At 36.9% G+C, this 21,255-nt stretch overlaps 1 protein-coding gene across 3 annotated transcripts in view; it reads right to left on the bottom strand.

Moving 5' to 3' along the window:
- SORCS2 (sortilin related VPS10 domain containing receptor 2) overlaps positions 1–21,255 on the bottom strand; it is a 1,276,597-nt gene that overhangs the window by 96,901 nt on the left and 1,158,441 nt on the right. For all 3 annotated transcript variants that reach the window (XM_069070295.1, XM_069070289.1, XM_069070305.1), the window contains exon 13: positions 1,585–1,676. In XM_069070295.1, the coding sequence (XP_068926396.1) occupies positions 1,585–1,676 (92 nt within the window). The remainder of the gene's footprint in view (positions 1–1,584; positions 1,677–21,255) is intronic.

Genomic DNA, 21,255 nt, shown 5'->3' with positions numbered 1-21,255 from the left:
AGAGAGAGAGAGAGAGAGAGAGAGAGAGAGAGAGAGAGAGAGAGAGGTCACATTTCACTTGTCACATCATATAGGGGCATTCCTTAAACAAATAGCACAAGAAGGTTTGCGTGTATGTTTCCTTTTTCCATTTGTTGAGTAAAATGTCAGCCTGACAACAGAGGACTCCAGGTACCTACAGATCTAGTCACATTTCCTAAAAGTCAGCTGGGTTTGTCTAGTCGTAAGTATTTTAATTAACTAAATGTCATCCCAGCGCTCCCACCCACCAGCCCCACTCAGATGCCTGTGGGGAAAACCAAGCGGAAAATGTACCACTGACAACTGGCAGCATTCCTAACAGTCTCAGGATCTTGTCAGATGATAATTATAATAATAATAACTCACTATAATATAATATAATAGATGTGGTGTAGTGAGAAACTGACACACACATACATGTGTGCACAAACACACACACATACATACACACCCACACCCACACACACACACCCCTCTAAGACTCAGGGAACTTCGGTTCCTGGTCCAGCTCTGGCACTTCCTAGCTGTGCACCTTAGACAAGTGTTAATCTATTCTTTGAGCCTCACTTTCCTTACCTATAAAAGGAAAGGAGTAGGATGACATGATGTGTAAGACCCCTTCCATATCTTAAGTTCTATGTTTCTATAACATACATGCCTTCAGACCGCAGCTGTAGATTTAAAGGAACTATTGTTTGGCATAAGGGCTCATGTTCTCTTATGGGTCCTGAGTGCTTTCCCTCCTCAACAGGTATTCTTATCATCTTTTAAATATACTGCACAAATCATTTGATTCTCCTTCCAAGGGCTGGTGGACTCTTCATGTCTTTTCTTTCCTTCCCATAAGGAGACATATCTTAGACATAATAGAATGTTAGGAGGTTGAGTTGGAAGAACTTTAGAACACAGACCTATTATTGAACCTGGGGAGACCTTAGAACACACAGCATAAAGTGTCAGAACTAAGATGGGAACATAGAACCCACATTACAGAGTGTCAAAACTAGAAGAGAACTTGGAACATAGAACATAAAACATTAGAGCTGGGAGCGATCTCGGAACACAGGATATAATAATGTTATAGCTGGAAGACGCCTTAGAAAGTAGATACTAGCTGGTTAGAGCTGGGAAATCAGAACACAGGACATGTGGTATTAGAGCTGGAAGTAAACTGAGAACAATAAAACATAATGTTGAAGCCAAGAGTCATCTTAGAACATCGACCATAGACTGTCTGGGCTGGAAGGGAACTTGGAACAGAAGACTAGAACCGGAAGTGACCTTCAAGATCATTTTGCCCAACCTTGTAATTTCACAGGTAATAAAACTGAAAGCCCAGAGATTTTGGGTCACTTACCCAAGGTTAGTTACATAGCTAGTTAGAGGGACCAATAGACTAACCAGTCATCTATTTGCTCTTAATGGCCACATACAATCTAGGATCAAAAATCATAGGGAAGAAACAAATAAACAGACAGGTAGCCCCTCCTCCCTCCCATCCCCCCTAATCCCCACAATCCACCTTAAATGCACTTGCTCTACTGTAAAGGAGGAAAGCCTTACTTGAGTATTTTCAAGGGGATGGATGTGTCTTTGATGGCCACAATCACTCCACCATGATCCAGGTACAGAATGTGGTGTTCTTCTTCAAAGACCTAGAGACCAGGCCAAAGAGAATCATTGACCAGCTGAAGGATACATCTTAAAAGGCATCAACAAAATAAATTACAATTAGAAGCCCACAGAAATGTCTCAATCATTTATTTTTCAAAGCATACTTAGCAACAACAAAAATTGTATATGTCTTTAAAAAAGTCTTAAAAAGTAGTTCTAAGAACTCTAGCCTTTTGGAATTGTGAGGAGCCTATTATCCATGATTGCTTTGAAGTTATCTCCAGTCGGAGCATTTTTAGGGAATCGTCAGACTTTCACAACTGATACTTCATAGTAAATTACACCTTCATTATATCACATGATTGAAAGATGTGAGAAGAGAAGATTCTACTCCATTTGTTGCTTGTCAATTTTTTTTAAAGCATTTCCTTCAATAGCACAAAATTCTGCTCTAATTTGCTATCACTGAAGGTTTCAGAATGGACTGGAGAACTCTTTCCCTGTAAACTCAATAACCACCCATAATGCTTCACAGGGGATTCCTGCTTCAAGTAGTGGTTGAACATGATACTTCAAAGAGTCTACTTAATGATGATTTCAATTAAATTCCAACTTGGTGAGGCATCCCAAGACTAACACTACCATTCTAGAACTGGGATTTGTCTCTTCTTAGCAAACTTAAGAGTCAGCATGGCATAGCAGAATAATAATTGGTCTTGGGGTAAAGTTCCGATTCACCATCAATTTATGGCCACTTCTCTTCTTGGAGCTAAGTTTTGTAAACTGAAAAATGAGTGAGGTTGGACAGATGATTGAATTCCATCCTGTTCTAACATTCTGGTTTATGTTTAAAAATCACTTCTGGTTTCAACATTCTATCCTAGTCCTGACATTCAGCAATTTATGTTGAAATGGCCATTCTAGTTCTAATATTTTACCTTTTAACATTCTTTTTTGTAACCTGTTGTGATTGTAAGGGGAAGCGTAGAAAAAGCAAATTTTGGATGGAGTTCAACCCTTGTCTCAAAGGTCTAAATGACAGTTTCAATGCTTAACAAACAAGTCTTTAATCTTCTGAGATCACTGGTCCCAGTCATCACAGTAGGTGACCACTTGCATTTCAGTTCCTGCTTTCCTTCTATGCGAGGCCTAGTGAGACATGAACTTCAGCAAAAGAGATTATGTATGCACAAGCACACTTCAGGTTGTAAAATGCCCCATAAATACAATGTGCTGTGGTTTTTATGATTAACATCTCCTATCAGTTGATAATATAACATGTTTCTCCAATGAGTTTCCTAGTAGGAGCTACAAATGGAAGATTTTCAATCTACCAGTTCTTTCTTCCAGCTGTTCAATCTTTACTGAAGAACGAAAACCTTGGAAAACATTCCATTTTGATTCTCTTTCTTAGACTTTACAAGAAGTATATGACTTTTATCACTGATCTCAAAAGGAAACTAGCCCCGGCATTTACATATCTTATGATGACATCTAATATTATCGAACCTTGAAAAAGATTGTTGTTAGTCAATCAACATGAATTTATTATGATTTATGGGAGAATCAACAGGCATTTGTTAAGCTCTATGTGTGAATCAAGCACTATGTGAGGTACTCTTAAATTAAAGAAGATAAATTAAACTGGGTGAGATTTTCACAGAATCCTAGCATCTCAGAGCTAAAAAGATAACTCAGAAGTCTTCTAGTCCAACCTATAACTAAGCAGGAAGTCCAATCCAAAGCTAGGCATTCAGTGACCATTCCAATTCTGATTGAAAACTGGCAATGGTGAGGAATTATTGTGGTAGTCCACTCCCTTTTTGAACAACTCTAATTGTTAGGAAGTTTCACACTGCATTGAGATGAAATTTCTCTGACTTCACAGACTATGCATATGGTGCAAATTTGCAAGTGTGGATTGACAATAATCCACTCATTTATATTAGGAACAGTGCCAGCTTAGATGCTGATGACCAAACAGATATAGGTAATAGAATTAAGCAACTCCGAATTAAGCACTTGCCAGGAAAGATGTTTCCAAATGGAGATGTCCCATTCTCGAGGCCACATGGAATCAAAACTGATGACAGCTCCTGAAGAAACAAGAGCCATCGATAACCACCAAATCCTGCTGAAAGCTTGGGACTGACAAAGACAATGTGTCAGCAGCATATTCACTGACTTCATCTTCTTTGGCTGTGTTGTCCCTATGTCTGGTAAAGAGAGCAGAAGACTGGTGCAGGATTGTGAGATGTGACAAGGGCCAAGGCACAAGGTGGCAATGCCAAAGACCTAAAGTGTCTGTCCCTTTTGAGACAATGGCAGAAGTAGGAGTTGCACAAGAATGTCATTGATCCTACATGTGATGCCGGAATAGTTAGTATTTACCCACACATATTACTCTATAGTCATGAAATCTTTACATGGTGACTTTAGATGTATGGGTCAAGAAAAAGCTAGTAAAAATGGATTTTACTTGCCCCAGATGGCTGCAGATGTTACCAAGGAGTATAGAATTTGTGCTTGTGGCATACAAAGGAATGTACTACTGTGTGTTTCATATTTGAAGAACATGATTATGAACAAACCTTTAGAATTTGCTAACTTCATTTACTCTCTCTAAAAGGAGACCATAAGAACATAAGTCATATATGGTGACGACAAGCCACTTCTAAAGGAATTTAGAGGCAATATCCAACCAGAAATAAGAGTGATTCCACAGATAAATTATCATAGGAGAAGATTCTCTCAGTGTATAAACATCCTGTCAGATCTAGGTAGAGACTGATTAAAGGGATATTGCCTTTAATTGGCATTAAGAAGGTGAGAACAATCCCTTACCACCTTTGAGGGAATACACATGATGCATGTTTCAATAACTCACTGATGAGTATGTTGGGGGCACTGAGGTCAGAAAAAAAAATCTCAGTGGTGTCACCACTTGACTACCCTAACACATGTATACAACTCCATTAGGAATCACAGCACTGGTTTTATATCCTGCCCACTTACTGATATTTATATGTGAGCCATTCCTATCAACTGACTTTCATTTTGGAGTCCATGAGGATGGCAGGGTAGGTGGGTGCTGTAGGGACTCATAATCATGACATTTCTTATCTGAGAGGGAAGCTAAAGTAAGCTTACCACCTAACTACAACTTCAGCCCAGAAGAATGCTGACGGAAATAAATTAAATGATGCTACCTAAATTCACTGCCAAGACCCTCAACAAATTGGCATGGTTTTGCTGAGAAATCTCGATGTTTATGGAACAGAAAAATGAGTAGATTGATGGAAAGTTACTTCATGCCTAATGGTGGACAGAGTGGGCAACATGCTTGTTTATGAAAGGCTGCTGGACATGGGGGCCAGCAAGAAGAGTTCACCATAACCAGCTATAGGTAAATACAGTATGAAAACTAGTTAGAGAAGGATGAGCAACTGCAAATGAATGAATTAAAAAGCATTTATTAAGGGCTTGTTGTTGTGCATAAAGTGCTTATTTTGAGCCAAACACTGTGTTAAATATTGGGGATACAAAGAGGAAAGCCAAGTAGCCTCTGTTCACAAGGAACTCATATTCCAATAGAGAAAACAACACAAAAAGGGTTCAGTTACAAGTCAAATGGAGAAATTCCCATAGAGCTTAGTGTGTAGCAGCAAGGCAGACAGTAATGCATCTTTTTAAAATTTCATTTCTACTGATAAAACCATATCTATGACTGATGTTCAATAATTTTCACAGTGTCAAGGACTTGGGAGATAAGAAGATTCTTTTCTGGATCTTCAATAGTTTTGGTTCTAACCCCTACAGGACAAGTTGCCAGCTTGTCTCTTGACAGAGATACGGGAAGTTGCTATCTGGAATGATAACTTTGGGAGCGGGATTAGAAGCAGAATCAATGATCTGGATGGTGTTGTCATTCTGAGAGAGATGGCTTACCTACTAATCAGGGTCAGACAGTTAAAGGCTGAGGTTGGTGATGATGGGCATATTTAGTCCATTTCCACAGTAATTTCTCCTCTCAATGATGATTCAAGGTTAGAAGCAGGATCTATAGCTAGGTAAGTCAGTGCTATTTCTAAAGCTCTTGGGTTTGGGGTATTCAGCTATCTCCATCAGGGTTGGATAGAAGTAGGGAAGTGGTTGGTGAAGTGATGGCAGTCAGTGGTTTGACTTGATAAGCAAAAAAAAGAGACCTCAAGCCTCTTTTTTTAGGGTACCTTGCTGCTTTAACTAGGTTGACTTGTCTGCCCTCTAAGCAAAAAGGCTACCTACTCATATAGCAAAGACTATTTGAACTAGGCAGTGGCTCAGAAACAGACAGACATCTCAAATGAAGAATCTTCAGTGAACTGTTTCCCGTTGACCAGTTCAAGTGACTGGACAGAACTAAATCCAGAGGAAGCACCTTTTCTGTCTAGAGCTTCAATCATGGACCTCCTTGTTTGGCTGGATAGCAGGATGTAGAAGGCGGAGTGATATCCAATGAGATTGGAAATGTAGATGGGAACCAGGTTGGAAAGGGCCTTAATGATCAAACAGAAGAGTTTGTATTTTATTCTAGAGGCAACAGGGAACTACGGGAGCTGAAAAAGGGAGTCACAGGGTTACATCTACCAACATTTATTTGTGTAATGTGAACCTTGAATGTAATTTCATAGGTTCATTGATTCACATGCTAATTATAACATTTTAATATGCTTTTAGTTTTTCATGACCAAATTATTTTTCTTTTGTATTAGTATCATATATGTACTGTTTGCTAGTCTGTTAATTACGCATAATTTTGGCTGTGTACGTGTTGCTATTTCTTCATTTTAAAAATTATTTTATGGGCCTACTGGTATCATTGCTTTATTTGGCTTGCTGTTATGCAAATTTGCTTTGGTTCTATGAATATGAGTATACTGCTGGCATGTACATGTATTATATCATGCAAAGTAATAATAAGTAGTCACTGGGCCTCATGTTGAGTAATTCTTTAGATTGCGATATGTCTGTTGCATGTATTGTCAATATACCTATGCTGTGAAAGGCACTCTAAAATGGGCTGGGGTAATCCTTGTTATATAAAGCGCTGATGTTTAGGATGATGCTGTGTCATATCTCCAGATGTCAAATTACTGCAGCTGATCTTATAAGGGACTAAAAGTTTTCAAAGCCTGGGGAGGAATGTGTAGCACATGTTTGGGGTCAATTTGTAACTGCACAGATTGCTGGGAGATGTTATCTGATACCAATTTTCTTGCTTTCTTCCCACCCCACAAGAGATTAAGGGATTGTCAGGGAAGTTTGTGCATAGGCACAAAATGTTGGGAGGAGATGCTAGGACATACATACTTGATTTGACTGAGCAAGGAGATGGAATAGAACTTTGAATAGAAGACTAAAGATTAAGAGTCAGGCGGTCAGACCTGAGGTGTGACTGAGAGTTCTACAACAGCAACCTCTGCCTTCCATGGAATAAAGTGATTATTTAATAGATTCAAGTCATGACTTAACCATGGATGATGTCACTGGCTTATCCCTCCTTCCCCCCAAATCATTAGGAGAGTATATTTTAAATACAAAGCTTATCTTTTTTTAAGTTAAGATAAAAAGAAAGATTGAACTTAAATGCTTTGGAATGAGTTATGTTCTTATTAATGAAGAAGGAGGCTGTAAGACAAATAAAGACAATGATTGAGACAAGCACAAAGAAAGAGAAAGAAGTCCAACTCATCTATATAAAATAGTAGAGTTTTCATCCCTGCTGAAGGCTCTTAGCAAATGAGAGAAAATATTAGAATATTGATTAATAAGTAATTTTTTTATAAACTTCCTCCAAATGCAGAACCAAATTGAGTGCAGGCTAAAAACACTCATCAGAACAATATTTTGCTATATGGGCCAAGGCTAGATTCTAGGTACATGTTGTCTCACTCAATTTCTTCCCCTCTTGCTCCATGCATGCACAAAGGAAGTTCTCTGTAAGGGTATAGTTGAGGGTTGCATCTAGGGAGTAGGAATTGCCCAGTGAGAGAAAAAAAGGTATGATTGATCCTGACCAATAGTATTTACATTCCAAAAGCAGGAGCCAGAGGTAGGAATAATCTCTCATCTTTTGCTTCCAAACCCATATCCAGGGGCGGCTAGGTGGCACAGTGAATAGAGAACCGGCCCTGGAATCAGGAGGACCTAAGTTCAAATCCGGGCTCAGACACTTAACACTTACTAGCCATGTGACCTTGGGCAAATCACTTAACCCCAATTGTTCTACCTTCTCCCCTCCAAAAAGCAACATCAACAACAAAAACCAAAACAAACCTATATCCAGATAGGCAGAGAAGTTTACATGAAATGGGACTTTGTGTCCTGTTGCCCTCACAGTGTTATTGTGAGGATAAAATGAAATAATGAATGTCAAGTGTTTCATAATTACAAAATGCCGTCTATTTATACTAATGACAATTATGGAAACAGTTTGGTACAGTGGAACAGACATTGGGTTATAGAATAAGAGGAAATGAGTTTTGTTTTTGTTTTTTGCTTTTTGGAGGGGGGAAGGCAGGGCAATTGGGGTTAAGTGACTTGCCCAAGGTTACACGGCTAGTAAGTGTTAAGTGTCTGAGGCCACATTTGAACTCAGGTCCTTGTGATTCCAGGGCTGGTGCTCTATTTACTGTGCCACTTAGCCGCCCTGAGATAATGAGTTTTAAAGACTGTCTCTGTCACCCACCAGTTTGGTGCCATTGGGCAAAGTCATTTAAACTTTATAGGGCTCAGTTTCCTTATCTGTAAAATGAGAGGTCAAGGTAGCTGATTTTCGAAGGAATCTTCCCAGTCTGAATGTGTGATCTTATGAATAAGCCTTTCTTCAGAATAAGATCTTAAAAATTCTGTTCTTACAGATATGAGTAGGAAGAGAAAAGTGAGGGCAGATAGGGGGAATGGAGGAGGGGAAGGAATAAATACTTATTAAGTGCCAACTATGTGGAAGACACTGTGCTAAGCATTTTATAAATGTCTCATTTGATCTTCACAACAGCCCTGCTATTTTCCCCATTTTATAGGTGAGGAAACTGAGGCAAACAGAAGTTAAGTGACTTGCCTACTGTCACAAAGCTGGCAGCTGTCTACAGCAGCATGGATTCCTTGTAGTGCTTGATATGAACCTGTCATTCACTAACCCCTACTATTAAAAGGCTCTATGTTCAGGAAAGACAAACCCAGTGTTCTTTCTATTAGACCACACTGCCTCTCACATACAGATAACATGACAGAACACTGGAGTTAAAAGACCCAGGTTTGTGTCTCTGACTCCACTACTTACTAGCTGTGGAACCTTGGACAAGTCCCCCTACTTCTCAACATTTCAATTTCCTTATCTTTAAAATGGGGGTAAGACTCCTTGACTTACTTCCCATTATAAAGTAAAACCCCAAAGCATTTTAGCTATGCGAGTTATTATAAATATTCAGTGATATTCTCACTGAGAGGCAGAACATGTGAACACAATTTTGAAAGACAAGGCATTCAGAATAACAGGGTAAAAAAAAAGAGAGAGCAAGATCCCAAATACAAATGGGATGAATTTCACTCTGTCTCATGTCTTCCTTAATGAGACATTTGAAAAGAAAAAGGGAAAAAGTGGGGCAGGGGTTTTTGTGGTGGTGGTTGTATTGAATTTCATCTGTCCAATTAATTTCCATTTTTTCTGGCTTCAGTGAAGCTCCTTGAATCAGAAAGGCAGCAGTACCATCAAATCCAGTTGCAGCACAGTTCACCAGAGATTTGGATGCTAGATTAGTGCTAAGTGGAGCAAAAATAAACTTGCTATTCAGCTGGCTTCATTCAAACAGATGTTTATCCAAACTAAGCTGTATGTATGGGAACATTTTTGGATAAAACAGCGGACAAAAAAAAAAAAAGCAGAAACTCATGGGATATTTCCTGGCTGGAATGTGAGGATATGGGGGGAAATGCTAATTGTTTTTTTTTTCTTTTGAATTTTAAGTTAGTTTCAGATTATTAAAGTTGAGAATCCCTGGGGTGAAACAGACAACTGTGCAGGAAAGAGAAGGATATAAGCAGCTGTCAACAAATATGAATGATCTCCCCCACCTAAAGGGCGCATGAGGATACTTCTTTGATTCAGTTCAATTTGAATCAATTCAATTTGATGAGCATTAATGAAACAACTTAGGGCAGCTAGGTAGGTGGCACAGAGGAGAGAGTACCAGGTCTGGAGTCAGGAAGACTAATCTTCATGAATTCAAATCCAGCCCCAGATATCAGCTATGTGACCTTGAGGAAGTCACTTAACCTTTTTTGCCTCAGTTTCCTCATCTGTAAAATGAGCAGGAGAAGGAAATGGGAAGCTACTCCAAAAAGGGTACTGGTCCCTTCCTCTCAAGGTGTTTCCATTCTACTAGAAGAAATAAAAAGTATGTACACAGACAAGTAAATGTGAAACATATATATTTTAATGTGTATACATATATGTATATACATATATACACAGGTATATACATGTACATAAATATGTGTGCACAGACATATATACATGCATACACATACATGCATATATATGTATGTATATGAAACACAAAGCAATTTGAGGAGGGTAGTAATGACAATTGGTAGTTGATACTGTCCACTGAGTATTGATTTGGCCACTGGGTATATTTGTGATGGAACTGTGGAATGGTTAATCGATATATGGAGTAGGACTTACGTCTATTTACAATGAATCTTAGAAAATTATTGAGTAAATAAAAGATTACATGTGATCATGTGTAAGAAGGAATGAAGGGGGCGGCCAGGTAGCACAGCGAGTAAGAGCACCGGCTCCAGTGTCGGGAGGACCTGGATCAAATCCGGGCTCAGATACTCAGCACCACACCCAGAAATAACTGGCCATGTAACCTTGAGCAAGTTACTTAACCCCTATTGCTTAATTAAAAAAAAAAAAGAGGGAATGAAGGATAGGCTACTTATTGAGTAGCTATAGAGTATGGAATGATCACTGGGGAGTGAGTATAAGGAAGTCCATCTATTCATAGACCTTTTGAGTGGTTTCCATATCCAGAAGAGAGACATAAATATGCATATCCTTGAAACAGAGTCTATATTAGATTCGTAGGGCAGGATTTCTAAAGCCAATGAAGGGTAAGGAAATTTTTTTTCATTGAACCGTAAGATAGGATCTTAGATCCAGAGACTGAAGGCACCCAAGAGTACAATTAGTCCAATCCCCTCATTTTAAAGATGAGGAAACTGAGGTGCAGGGAGGTTGGATAAGACCACAACAGGTGGCCATCGTCACCTGGTGACCCTACTGCCCTTTCTTTCCCCTCTTTTCTAAAGTATCTGCAATATGGCTTCTAACTTCATCATTCAACTGAATCTGTTCTCTCTAAAGATAACAATGATCTTTTAATTGCCTGGTCTCGTGGCTTCTCCTCAGTCTTCATCACTTTTTAATTCTCTGCAGCATTTGATGTAACTGACTCTCCTCTCCTGGATAATTTCTCCCTTTTTGGTTCTTGTGATATTGTCCTCTCCTTGTTCTATTCCTACTTTTCCTTTGTTCATTAATCATTTGTGTACCCAAAAAGAGAACCAAAGGTTCTCTCCTGGGCTTTTTTCTTTTTTCCTCCCTATATTCTCTCAGTTAGCAGCTAGACAGTACAGTGGCTAGAATACTGGGGCTTGGAATCAGGGAGACTTATACTGAGGAGTTCAAAGCTTGCCTCACACACTTAACTGTGTGACCCTGGGCAAGTCACTTAACTCTGCTTGCTTTAGTTCCTCATCTGTAAAATGACCTGGATAAATGGCAAAATGACTCCAGTATCTTTGCCAAGAAAACCCAAATGAGGTCATGGAGAGTTGGACACATATGAAACGACTCGACAACATTCTCTCAGTTGCTATTTTCAACAGTTCCTATGAATTAAATGAAAATTTCTTTGTCAATGATTCACAGATCTATATATCTAGACCTAGTCTGTCCCCCGACATAAGTCATATCTTAAGGCTACCTACTTCTCATTCTAACTGCATGTCCTATAGACATCTCAAACTTAACATATCTGAAACAAAACTTTCCATGGCTTTGCATATCTTTGTCTGAAGTACTTTCCCTCCTAATTTCTACCTCTTGTAAAGTCCCATCGCCTTCAATGTTTTTTTTTTTCTATAGAAAGCCTATCTTATGCTTCTCTTCTCAGTTTTTAGGGCCCTCCTCCCATAAATTACATTGTATATATTTCGTATTTCATTTCCTAATTTCATGCTGTTTCCTATTAAGAGAAGGCAAACACCTTCAGAACTGGAAACCTTTTCCTCTTTGCACTTCTATCTCATGTACCTGGCACATAGCATAGACTTATTAAATGCATACTGAGTGAATGAATCTGTTGGGAAACAAGGGGCAAGCATTCAAGAGGAAGGCCTTGATTCATTTGTCTGAATGTGACTAAGCTGTTTTGGAAGGCCTTTGTCATAAGTGGGTGGGTGGAATCAGCTACCTATGTGTGAGAGATCCCTAACAGTAAGGGAGAATTTAGTGTTCAATAGAAAGGACACTGACCTTGGAGTCAGGAGGTCAGAGTTTGAATTGTGGCTCTGCCACTTACTAAGCTATGTGACTTTGGGCAAATAATTTAATTTGGGGGGTGAGGTAGGGTAATTTTCTCTTCTGTAGAATTATGGGGTGGAATTATACAACCTCTGAGGTTCTTTCCATTTCTAGATCTCTGACTCTAGAGTTTCAAAGAAAGAACATAATGTGTCCATTTGAAAAGAACAGTAAGGTTTCCTCATTTATTCGAGGTTAAGAAAGGATGGAGAAGGAAGTGTAGTAAAATAATAGAGATCCAGGCTTGAAGTCAATAAGTCCTGAGTTCATGTCTTTCCTCTGACACATATAGTATTTATTAGTTTGTGATTCTGGGCAAGTCACTTAACCTCCTGGTGACTACCTTAAGCTATAGAAAAGGGACTGTTCTACATGAGTAGAGAGAAGAGTTCCTTACACTGATAAAATAAGATATGGCAAAAGCTACAACAATAGCAAACATAAACCAAGGACAACAAGAAAAGTCAGTAATCTGGATGAAGTGAAGTCTCAGAATCCAACTCCTGGGATGTGAAAATTGGAAGGGACCTCAGTGACTATCTAGTCTAACCAATGCATTAAAGGAACATATATAACATGCCCAACAAATGTTCTCTACCAAAGACTGGAAAATTATGTTCTTGAGTCACTTTTAGTCGGTAGACTTCTCTCCTCCAGATAGCCAGTGAGACAAACCTCAATACTCAAGGTCAAAGGGGAACTATGACTATGAATGCAAAAACAATTTCCCTTGTCTTAAATTGGAGTGACTCTGTGGGACTCCAATGCCTTCTTTTGGAAAGTGGACATGTGGCATGACAGGGTGTCAGGCAGATCTTACTGGTCTCCTGGTACCAATATGTCTTGTGTATCCAATCATTCCTGTAACACATCACCCTCACCTTAGCAAACAGTGGGTTTTTTTGTTTTGTTTTGTTTTTTTGTTTTTACCACTGCTGCCTCTCATATCACTAACAATGCATGTGTGTGGCACAGGTTTTATTTTTTTAAAAACCTGAAACTTCCAAGTGTCATGGCTGTGTATTTATGAGAGCAGCTGAGCTCCAGAATTATTGTTTATATATGCTTCTGACTTTATGAGCATAGGTTAATGCACTCCAGACTGATTGTTCATTGCCATCAAGGTAGAAAATTATCTTAAGTCACCTAACCAAGCTTTTTCATGCTTCCAGGGTGACAGTCATACAGTCTCATATGGATTTTTATGTTTACAACTTAACTCTTTCTAGGAATGAATTCCTTATTAACCTATATAGTCACTGAAGCTTGAAATCTTGAGTTATCCTTGTCGCTTTCCTCTCCCTGCCTCTCATACCCACTTAGTTGACAAGTACTGCCCTAGATAATTCCACAATATTATTTATATTTGTCCATTCCTCTCTATTTTCCCGGTCACCAGGCAAGTTCAGGCCCTCACCACCTCTCTCCTGAACTGCTGAAATGACTTTCCAACTGGTCTCTCCACCTCCCACCTTTCTAATACTCCCTTCAAAAAGCTACTAAAATAATTTTTCTAGGGTATAGATTTCACTGTGTCATTCTATTTCTCAAAAGACTTTCAATAACTATTGTTATTGAAATTGTTTATAGGATAAAATTAAAAATTCCTAAACTGGATATTTAAGTCATTCCATAGCCTAATTCCAACCTACCTTTCCAAAATAATTCTATATTACTTTTCCTGATGCCTTTTATTTTTAACATTCTTTTTTAAAATTTTGAGATCTGAATTTTCTGTTTGTTTTACCCCTCCTTCACCCATTGTGAAGGCAATAAATGTGATATCAGTTATACATGTGAAATCATGCAAAACATTTCCATATCAGTCATGTTGCAAAATATTCAAAAAAAAGTGATAAAATTATGCTTTAATCTAAATTCAGATTCCATCAGTTCTTTCTCTGGAGATGGATAGTATTTTTCATCATAAGTCCTTTGGAGTTGTCTTGGATCACTGTATCTATCAGAATAGCTAAGTCATTCACATTTGATCATTGTATGCTATTGTTGTTACTGTGTACAATATTCTCTTGGTTCTACTCACTTTACTTTGCATCAGTTCATATAAGTCTTCCCAGGATTTTTTGGAAACATCCTGCTCTTCATTTATTCCATCAAAACCATATACCATCTCTTGTTAAGCAATTTTCCAATGGATTGGCATGCTCTCAATGTTCAATTCTTTGCCACCACATAAAGAGCTGCTGGAAACATTTTCTTTTGTGCATATAGGTCCTTTTCTTTTTTCTTTGATCTCTTTGGGATACAGACCTAGCAGTGGTATTGTAGGGTCAAAGGGTATGTACAGTTTAATAGCCCTTTGACCATAGTTCCAAATTGCTCTCAAGAATAGTTGGATCAATTTGCAACTCCATCAATAGTATTTTAGTGTCCTGCTTTTCCACATCCTCTTTAAATCTTTGTCATTTTCATCTTCTATCACATTAGCTAGTCTGATAGGTGTGAAGTAGTACTTCAGAATGTTTTAATTTGCATTTCTTTGACAAATAGTGATTTAGAACAATTTTTATATAACTATAGATAGCTTGAATTTTTTTTTCAGAAAACTGTCTATTGATATCTTTTAACCATTTATAAATTGGGGAATGATTTGTATTCTTATAAATTTGACTCAGTTCTCTAAATATTTGAGAAATATGATCTTTGTCAGACAAATTTGCTGTAACCCCCCCCCCCCAGTTTTCTACTTTCCTTTTAAATTGGCTTCATTAGTTTTATTTCTGCAAATCTTTTTAAAATTAATATAAACAAAATAATCTATTTTATTTCCCATGATCTATTTATTTGAATACAAATCCTTCCTCCATGTTCCCCTAATTTGCTTATGACCATCATCCTTTATACCTAAATCATGTGATCATTTTGACCTTATCTTGATATACAGTGTGAGATGTTGGTCTATACCTAATTTCTGCCAAATTGCTGTCTAGTTTTCCCAGTAATTTTGGTCAAATAGTGAGTTCTTGTTCCAAAACCCTGGATCCTTGGATTTATCAGATACTAGATGACTATGATCATTTACTCTGCTGTATTCCATTGATCACCCTATTTCTTAACCAGTATCAGATTTACTATTTTGTAATATAGTTCGAAATCTGGTACTGCTAAACCACTTTCCTTCATATTTTTTTTTATTGATTCTCTTGATATTCTTGATCTTTTGTACTTTCAAATGCATTTTATTACTTTTTCTAGCTCTATAAAAAGAATTCTTTGGTAGTTTGATTGGTATGGCACTGAATAAGGAAATTAATTTAGGTAGAATTATAATTTTTATTATAATGGCTGGACTTATACTTGGGCAATTAATATTTTTTCCAATTGTTCAAATCTAACTATATTTGTGGGAAAAGTGTTTTGTAATTGTATTCATATAGTTCTTTGATTTCTCTTCTTAAGTAGACTCCCAAATATTTTCATATTGTCTGCAGTTATTTTAAATAAAATATCTCTTTTTGTCTGTTGCTGCTGGACTCTGTTGGTAATATACAGCAATACTGATGATTTATGGGGATTTATTTTATATCCTGCAAATTTGCCGAAGTTGATTATTTCAACTAGTTTTATTTAGTTGATTCACTAGTATTCACTAATTATACCATCATATCATCTGCAAAGAGTGATAGTTTTCTTTCCTCATTGCTTATTTTAATTCCTTCAATTTCTTTTTCTTCTCTTATTGCTATAGCTAACATTTCTAGTATTTTATTGAATAATAGTGGACATCCTTGATTTACCACTGATCTTACTGGAAAGGCTTCTAGCTTATTTCCATTACATATAAAGCTTGCTGATGTTTTTATATAGATACTACTTATTATTTTAAGGAAAGCTCTATTTATTCCTACAGTTTCCAGGATTTTTAATAAGCACAACTATTGCATTTTGTCAAAAGTTTTTTTCTGCATTTATTGATATGAACATACGATTTTTGTTGTTTTTGGCTGATATGGTCAATTATATTGAAAATTATTGCTGGTATGAATCTTGACCTCTGATAATCTATGATCTTTGTGATATATTTTTGTAATCTTCTTCCTAGTATTTCACTTAAATTTTTTGCAACAACATTAGGGAAATTGGTCTATAGTTTTCTTTCTCTGTTCTTGCTATTCCTAGTTTAGATATTAGTATCATATTTGTGTGACAAAGGGAATTTGGTAGGACTCCTTCTTTTCCTATTTTTCCAAATAGTGTATATAGTATCAAAATTAATTGTGTTTAAATGTTTGGTAGAAATCATTTGTGAACTCATATGGTCTTGGGAAATTTTTCTTAGGGAGATCATTTATGACTCAATTTATATTTCTACAATAGAGGTATTTAAAAATTCTATTTCCTCATCTGTTAATGTGGGCAATTTATATCTTCATAAGTTTTTATTCTTTTCACTTCAATTGTCAGATTTATTTGCATATAATTGGGCAAAGTAGCTCCTAATAATTCTTTTAATTTACCTTCATTGGGCTTGCATCCATCTTTTCCATTTTTGATAGACAGTGTTGTTTTCTTTCTTTTTCAAAAAATCAAATTAAGCAATATTTTGTCCATTTTATTGTTTAAAAAATAAAATCAGCTCCTAGTTTTATTTATGAGCTCTTTTTTTGTAACTTTCAATTTTATTCATTTCTCATTTGATTTTCAAGATTGCCAATTTGATCTTTAAGTGGGAATTTTAAATGTTCTTTTTCTAGTTATTTTTTTTAATTGCATGGCCAACTCATTGACCTGCCCTTTATTTAATTTATGTAAGCATTTAGAGATATAAATATTCCTCTAAGTAGTGCTTTGACTGCATCCCATAAATATCATTATGTTGTCTCATTGTTGTCATTTTCTTTATTGAAATTATTTATTGTTTCTATGATTTGTTCTTTTACCCAATAGTTTCTTAGGATTAGATTAGTTACTAATTAATTTTTAATCTGTTTCTAGAATCTTTTATTGAATGTAATTTTTATTGTATTATGATCTGAAAAGAATGTCTATGAAATTTTGTTTTTCTGCATTTGTACATGAGATTTTTGTGCCTTAATACATGGTCAATTTTTGGGAAGGTAACATATACATCTGAGGAAAAGACATACACTCCTTTCTATGCCCATTCAATTTTCTCTAGAGCTCTATTAAGTCTAACTTTTCTAAAATTCTATTCATCTCCTTAACTTCTTTCTTATTTATTAAAGGTTAGATTTACCTAGTTCTAAGAGGAAATTTGAGGTCCACCATTTGTATAATTTTACTATTTCCTCCTGTAATCCATTTAACTTTTCCTTTAAGACTATGGAAGCTTGGTTATATGGTACATATATGTTTGGTATTGGTATTATTTCAATGTCTATTGTACTTTTAGCAAAATGTAGTTTCCCTGCTTATCTCTTTTAATTAGATCTATTTCTACTTTTTCTTTTTTGAGATTGCTACCACTGCCCCCCCTTTTGTTTTTACCTCAGCTAAAGCATAATAGATTCTGCTCCAATCCTTTACTTTTACTGTGTTTCTTTCTCTTTTTCAAGTTTGTGTTTTATAAACACATAAAATCCCTTTATCCCATTTCCCCAGTTATCCTTCTCTCTCTCTCTCATACAGACACACACACACACACACACACACTCAGTCCCTCCTCAAAAGTCTGTTTTACTTTTTTTTTTTTAAGCAATTGGGGTTAAGTAACTTGCTCAAGGTTACATGGCCAGTTATTTCTGGGTGTGGTGATCTGTTTTACTTCTGAGCACTGCTTCCCTTAATTCACTTTTCATTCTATCAATGCTGTCCCTTCCCCTTCTAATTTTCTGTTGGGTAAGATAGATTTCTATACCCAGTGAGTATGTATGTCAATTTTGATGAGAGTAAGGTTGAAGCATTGCCTATAGCTTCTGCTGTGTTCTCCGCCCCCCCCCCCCCATTTCTCCTCCAATGTAAAAGCTTTTCCTTTTGCACTTCTTTTATGAGATGATTTTTGCATCCCTCTTTCTCATCCTTTAAATGTTTTTTTACATCATCCCATCATTGCCAACTCAAACCCTGCCCTCTGTCAATACTGTCTATTTGGCCTTCTAACTGCCCTAAGAATTGTAAAATTTCTTAGGAGTTATAAGTATCATTGTTCCATATAGAAATGTAATTAGCTTAACCTTGCTGTGTCCTTCATGAATTTTTTTCAAGTTTACCTTTTTATCTCTCTCCCAAGTCGTATTTGACAGTCAAATTTTCTATTTAGTTCTGGTCTTTTCATCAGGAATGCTTGGAAGTCCTCTAATTTTATTAAATATCCATTATTATATTCCAAGGATTACACTCAGTTTTGCTTGGTAGGTAATTTTTGGTTTTAATCCTAGGTCCTTTGACCTCCAAAATATGATATTCCAAGTTACCTGATCCTTCAATGTAGAAGCTGCTAAATCTTGTGTGATCCTGACTGTGGTTCCATGATACTTAAATTGTTTCTTTCCAGTTGTTTACAATCTTTTCTCTTTGACTTAAGAGTTCTTGTCAACAATATTTTTGGGATCTCTTTCAGGAAGCGATCAGTGGATTCTTTCTATTCCTGTGTTACCCTCTGATTTCAGGATATCTGGGCAGTTTTCCTTCATATTTTTTTTTGAAATATGACATCTAGACTTTTTAATTTTTATCATGGCTTTCTGGTAGTTCAATAATTCTTAAATTATGTCTCTTCGATCTATTTTTCAGATTAATTGTTTTTATCTGAAATTAATCTGTTTTAATCTGAGATATTTCGTGTTTCCTTCTATGTTTCCCCCTTCTTTTGACTTTGTTTTATTGTTTCCTGATGTCTCAGGAAAGCTTCCACTTTCCCAATTCTAATTTTTAAAGAATTGTTTTCTTTAATGAGCTTTTGTACCTCTTCCCACCCCACCCCCCTCCATTTGGTCAATTCTGCTTTTTAAGGAGTTGTTTTCTTCAGTGAATTTTTGTGCCTCTTTTCCCATTTGACCAATGCCTTTTTAAAGGGTAGTATTTTCTTCAGTATTTTTTGGATGTCTTTTTTTATCAACTCTTGACTCTCTTTTCCAAAATTTCCTTGCATCATTATCATTTCTTTTTCACAATTTTTTCCTCTCCCTTTATTATTTGATTTTTAAAATCCTTTCTGAGCTCTTCTAGGAATTCATGTTGGACTTGTGACCAATTCATTTCTTTTTTCCTTTAAGGTTTTGCTTGTAGCTGTTTTGACTTCATCTTCTTCTGAGATTTTGTCTTGATCTTCCCTGCCTCTGTAGTAGTTTATGGTAAGTTTCTATTCTGTTGTTTGTTCATTTCCCCAGCCTATTTCTTGATGTTTAACTTCATGTTAAAGTTGGACTCTTCTCTCAGGATAGAGGGGATACTGTTCTGAGCTTTAGGTTTTCCAGGCTGCTATTTTTAGAGTTCTGTCCTGTAACTGTGACCAGGCTCCCTGCACCCCCATTGAAAAAGTGCTACTGCTCCTCTTTGCCCTGGATCTGTGATCTGGAGCTGAGTATAGGCTATACAAATGGGTCCTGAACCTAGTTCCAGTAAAGTATCCCCTATAATCTCTTTCTGACCAGTTGTCTCACCCCTTTCCATTTATTTTCATTTGTCAAGTCCTATTAATCTTGCCTTTGCTGTCTTTGGCTTCTATCTTTTGATGTTGTTTTATTTCCCCCTAGTAAAGCTTTATAGCTTGAATTAAGTCTTTGCTGAATTGAGGAAATAACAATAATTTACATGCAGAGAACAACTATAATAATAATTCATGTTTATACAGCACTTTAAGATTTGCAAAGTATCTGTATAATTTTATTCCTCACAAAACTCTGTGAGGTAGGTGCTGCTGTTATCCCCATTTTACAGATGAGGCAACCTGCCCGGTAACACACAACTAGCAAGTGTCTGAGGTGGGATTCAAACTTAAATCTTCATTCCAAGTCTAGTTCTCTTTTCTATTACTATAAACTGCCATATCCATTATGCTCTTTTGTTTTGTTGTTCAGTCATGTTTTATCATGTCCAACTCTTTGTGACCCCATTTGGGGTTTTCTTGGCAAAGGTAATAGAGTGCTTTGCCACTTCCTTCTCTAATGTTATGCTCTAGAATTATTTAAATACATTATTTCCTTTGATTCTTACAACACCCCTATTGGGTAGTTAGTGCAAGTATCAGTATCGCTTCCTTACAGATAAGAAAACTAAGACCCAGAAAAGTTGAGTGATTTGACTAATGTTTCATAGCTAGTAAGTGGTAGAGCTAAGACTCAAAGGTAGTTTCCTGATTTCAGACACATTCCTTTTTTCACTATATCACATTGTCCTAACAAGATGGAAAGCTTTTGTCTCTGTCTCAATCAGCTTTCTTGGAAGAGTCAGGTATTCTGAAGACCAGCCAGTCAAGGAGCTATGAAAATTGAGGACTGAAGTGGTGCCCCAGGGAAGGGTCACTGGGGACTTGGGACCTTCAGCTATTCTCTACCTCCCAGCAACCATTATTCAAACAAACTCCTGTTAAGGAGCTATGCCAGGTGTCACTATGAGTCCGTCCCAGGATTTGTATCCCACCAGGCTGTATACTCGGTTATGCTTAGAGAAAGGCAGGTGCAAGGCTTCTCCATGAACTCTTGAACTTATTGCAGATGCAAGATAAGGTACAAAGTAAAAAAAAAAAGTTTTTCCAAGCTCATTGTGGGAACTATGGAGTCTAAGGGAATGAGGGTCTGTGTTATCTTCACTGTTACATTTCTTTGTCATAAGGATATAAAAGGGTACAGAAAATGCATAATAAATTGACTGCTTGCTTGCATCCCACCTGGCCCATGTCTGTATTATCGAGTCATCAAGAACCAAAGTGTCAGGATCGCTGCACGAGTCCCTGACTAACTCCAGTCTTCTAATACCTGACCCATCCTCCCCCTCAACACATACTCTCTGATTCAATGACATTGGCCTCCTGGTTGTTTCTTGAACAAGGCACTCCATCTCTTGGC

Source organism: Petaurus breviceps, unplaced genomic scaffold, assembly GCF_028583685.1.
Source record: "Petaurus breviceps papuanus isolate PSGF00001 unplaced genomic scaffold, PetGlider_PUasm1.0 140, whole genome shotgun sequence".
Classification (NCBI taxonomy): domain Eukaryota; kingdom Metazoa; phylum Chordata; class Mammalia; order Diprotodontia; family Petauridae; genus Petaurus; species Petaurus breviceps.
This window is presented reverse-complemented; position numbering and strand designations above follow the sequence as displayed.